This window comes from Ascaphus truei, chromosome 1, assembly GCF_040206685.1.
Source record: "Ascaphus truei isolate aAscTru1 chromosome 1, aAscTru1.hap1, whole genome shotgun sequence".
Taxonomy (NCBI): domain Eukaryota; kingdom Metazoa; phylum Chordata; class Amphibia; order Anura; family Ascaphidae; genus Ascaphus; species Ascaphus truei.
In genome coordinates, this window is record NC_134483.1 from 79,752,967 (window position 1) to 79,755,551 (window position 2,585).

Below are 2,585 nucleotides of genomic sequence, written 5' to 3' on the forward strand. Positions count from 1 at the left end.
CTCTGCAGGGGAATGCTGGCACCCTATTGGCTGCGGTGTAACCCCTGATCAGCAACCCTAAGGCCTAATGGGGCTTGTAGTCCCCGCGGAGTACCTTCTCTGTCATGGCCGCCTCGCGCGCCTCACACTGCGCATGCGGGACTGCACTGCGCATGCGCAGCCACAACTGTCATGGCGGCGCTCTGCTATGGGATTTGCCAATAGACTCCGGCTGCTCGCCGGTACCTGTCTCTGCCTCCGCTGCTCAGCGCGACTGCACTGGGAGGTAAGGGGCAGAGGGAGGGATTAGGAGGACCTAGACTATACAGGTATGAAACAGCAGCCACAGAACACACTGGTAGCAGCACATTTCTCAGAGAGGGGGGTAAAGAGGGCTACATTTCCATAGCCTTCCATAGCATAACTTTGATAAACTCATCTACAATTTCCACATTAACATTTTCTGGTATTTCTGTGGATTCTTTATCTTCTTATGAAGAATCTTGCCAATAAGAGCAGAAAGTATTCTGAATATGAGAATCTGTACGAGATCTTGATCTCTTATGAGATATGGTTTTAGCTTCTAGTCTAGCTACCTAAAAACGAAAGATTTCAGCCATGAGAAGAATACCTTCATTTCCGTTGAGGCTTTCTTCTCTGAGATAGACTTAATACAGGCAGTACAAGCTTTCTTAGCATACTGTAGTTAGGAGGCAATTTTGTCTCACATCATATATTGTATAGCAAAACAATGTTTTGATTTGGCTGTGGCATTTTTCAGCTTAGTAGACACTTGTCCAGGTTGCTCTGATTCTAACCTGCTCACAAGAGAAGCATTAGGGGCTGACATAATAGAGATTCAGGAAGCAACTGATATGACTAACATAAACCAAGGAAATAAGAATACCTCTACCTTATATGCTCTATGACCATTCAGTAGGTGCTGGAAATCCATTTTCCCAGCAGGGCCATGTTTTGTCTACACTATAAATAAAACCAGACCATTGGAAGCCCTGCAATTCTGAGAACGGGACTGTGGGAATTGCTGGATGAACTTCTTCTGGTTTTTTTTTCTCCTTGTACAGCACGATTGAAGCGGTGGGAGTTCACTTTCTGGTGCCTCCCCAGAGACTGCCGGACATCACTCATCGGAGCATGCAGAGACTAGCTGCCTCTTATTGCACACTGGAGCGTACAGGGAGTGTATCTGCTGCCCATGGCCGCCATCACAAATCAGGAAGTAGGCATGAGCAGTGGGAGCGGATATGAAGAGGTAAAGGACCTGGGGATGATATGAGGAGTGAATGGACTGGGGGGGGGGGGGGGAAAGGGGGGCGGGAGGGGAGGAGAGAAGATAAAGATGCAATGGACCTGGTGATGGGGGTGGGGAGAGATATAATGAGGTAATGGATGTTGGGGGATTCAAGGCATTAATGAGCCTGGGGGTGATACACAGTTGCTGAGCCTGGGGAGGGTATAAGGAGTTAATGGGTCGGGAGGGGGGGATTAGGAGGTCCTGGAGGGGGTATAAAGGGTAATGGGCCTGGGGGATATAAGGGAGTAATGGGAGGGGGTATAAGGGGGTAATGGGCCTGGGGTGGGGTAAGAGGTGTAATAGGCCTGGAGGGGGGGTGAGGGGATATAAGGGTTGATGGGCCTAGGGAGTAGAAGGGGTTAATGGGGATGAGAAGGGTATACCCTTATATTAAGGGTATACCTGTTAATCGGCCTGAGGTGGGTATTAGGAGGTTCTGGAGGTGGTATAAGGTGTAATAGGCCAAAGAGGGGCTTTAAGGATTGGTGGGCCTGTCTCTGTAGAAGGGGTTAATAGACATGGGGGGGGTGTAATGGGGTAATGGCCTGGGGGAGGTTTAAGGGGGTAATGGGTACAGGGTGGGGGTATAAGGGTTAATGGGCCTGGGAGGGGGCTTCTAAGGAAGTAATGGGCCTGGGTGGAGTATAAGTAGGTTATGGACCTAGGGGGTTATAAGGCAGTAATGGGTCTGGCTGAGGAGGAGCTGTAAGGGGATACTGGGTCTGGAGGGGTATAAGGGAGCATTGGTCTGGGTAGGGTATAAGGGAGTAATGGGTCTGGGGGGATATAAGTGGGCAATGGGTCTGACAGTAGTATAAGAGTGTATTGAACCAGGAGAGTATAAAAGAGTAATGGGTCAGGGAGCATAGTGGACAGAGGTGGACGGGCTTACCTGTGGTCCTTAAATGGACCTGCTGGAGGAAAGATGGCTGGTGTACATGAGGGCCCTGCAGACCTGCACACTGAAGGCATGGGGAATACCCACTTCCAGATGGGCGTCGGACAGCAACGGGAGAACCATACTTGCCTGCGCAAGCAATAAACTGTAGGGTAGCTGGCAGGGGGACTGGGGCCGGGCCCTTTGACTGACCGAGCCCAGAAATCCCAGCTCTCCCTGCTCTCTCCCTGCTGCTGCCTTCTATCATTTGTCATCATCTTGTGTAGTTTGCTCTGCTCCCAGATAAAGAAGCTTTTTTTCCATTCAAGAAAGAGAGCTTTGGGACTTTGAGAACACAGGCAGATTTTTCATAGTGTATATATAATTAGATCATTACTCTCAATATGTTATAAG

General features: G+C 49.5%; 1 protein-coding gene across 1 annotated transcript in view; it reads left to right on the forward strand.

Moving 5' to 3' along the window:
* SHISAL2B (shisa like 2B) overlaps positions 1–1,245 on the forward strand; it is a 117,294-nt gene extending 116,049 nt beyond the window's left edge. The window contains exon 3 of the mRNA XM_075589946.1: positions 1,065–1,245. Within this exon, the coding sequence (XP_075446061.1) occupies positions 1,065–1,147 (83 nt within the window). The 3' untranslated portion in view covers positions 1,148–1,245. The remainder of the gene's footprint in view (positions 1–1,064) is intronic.
* The last annotated feature ends 1,340 nt before the right edge of the window (positions 1,246–2,585 follow it).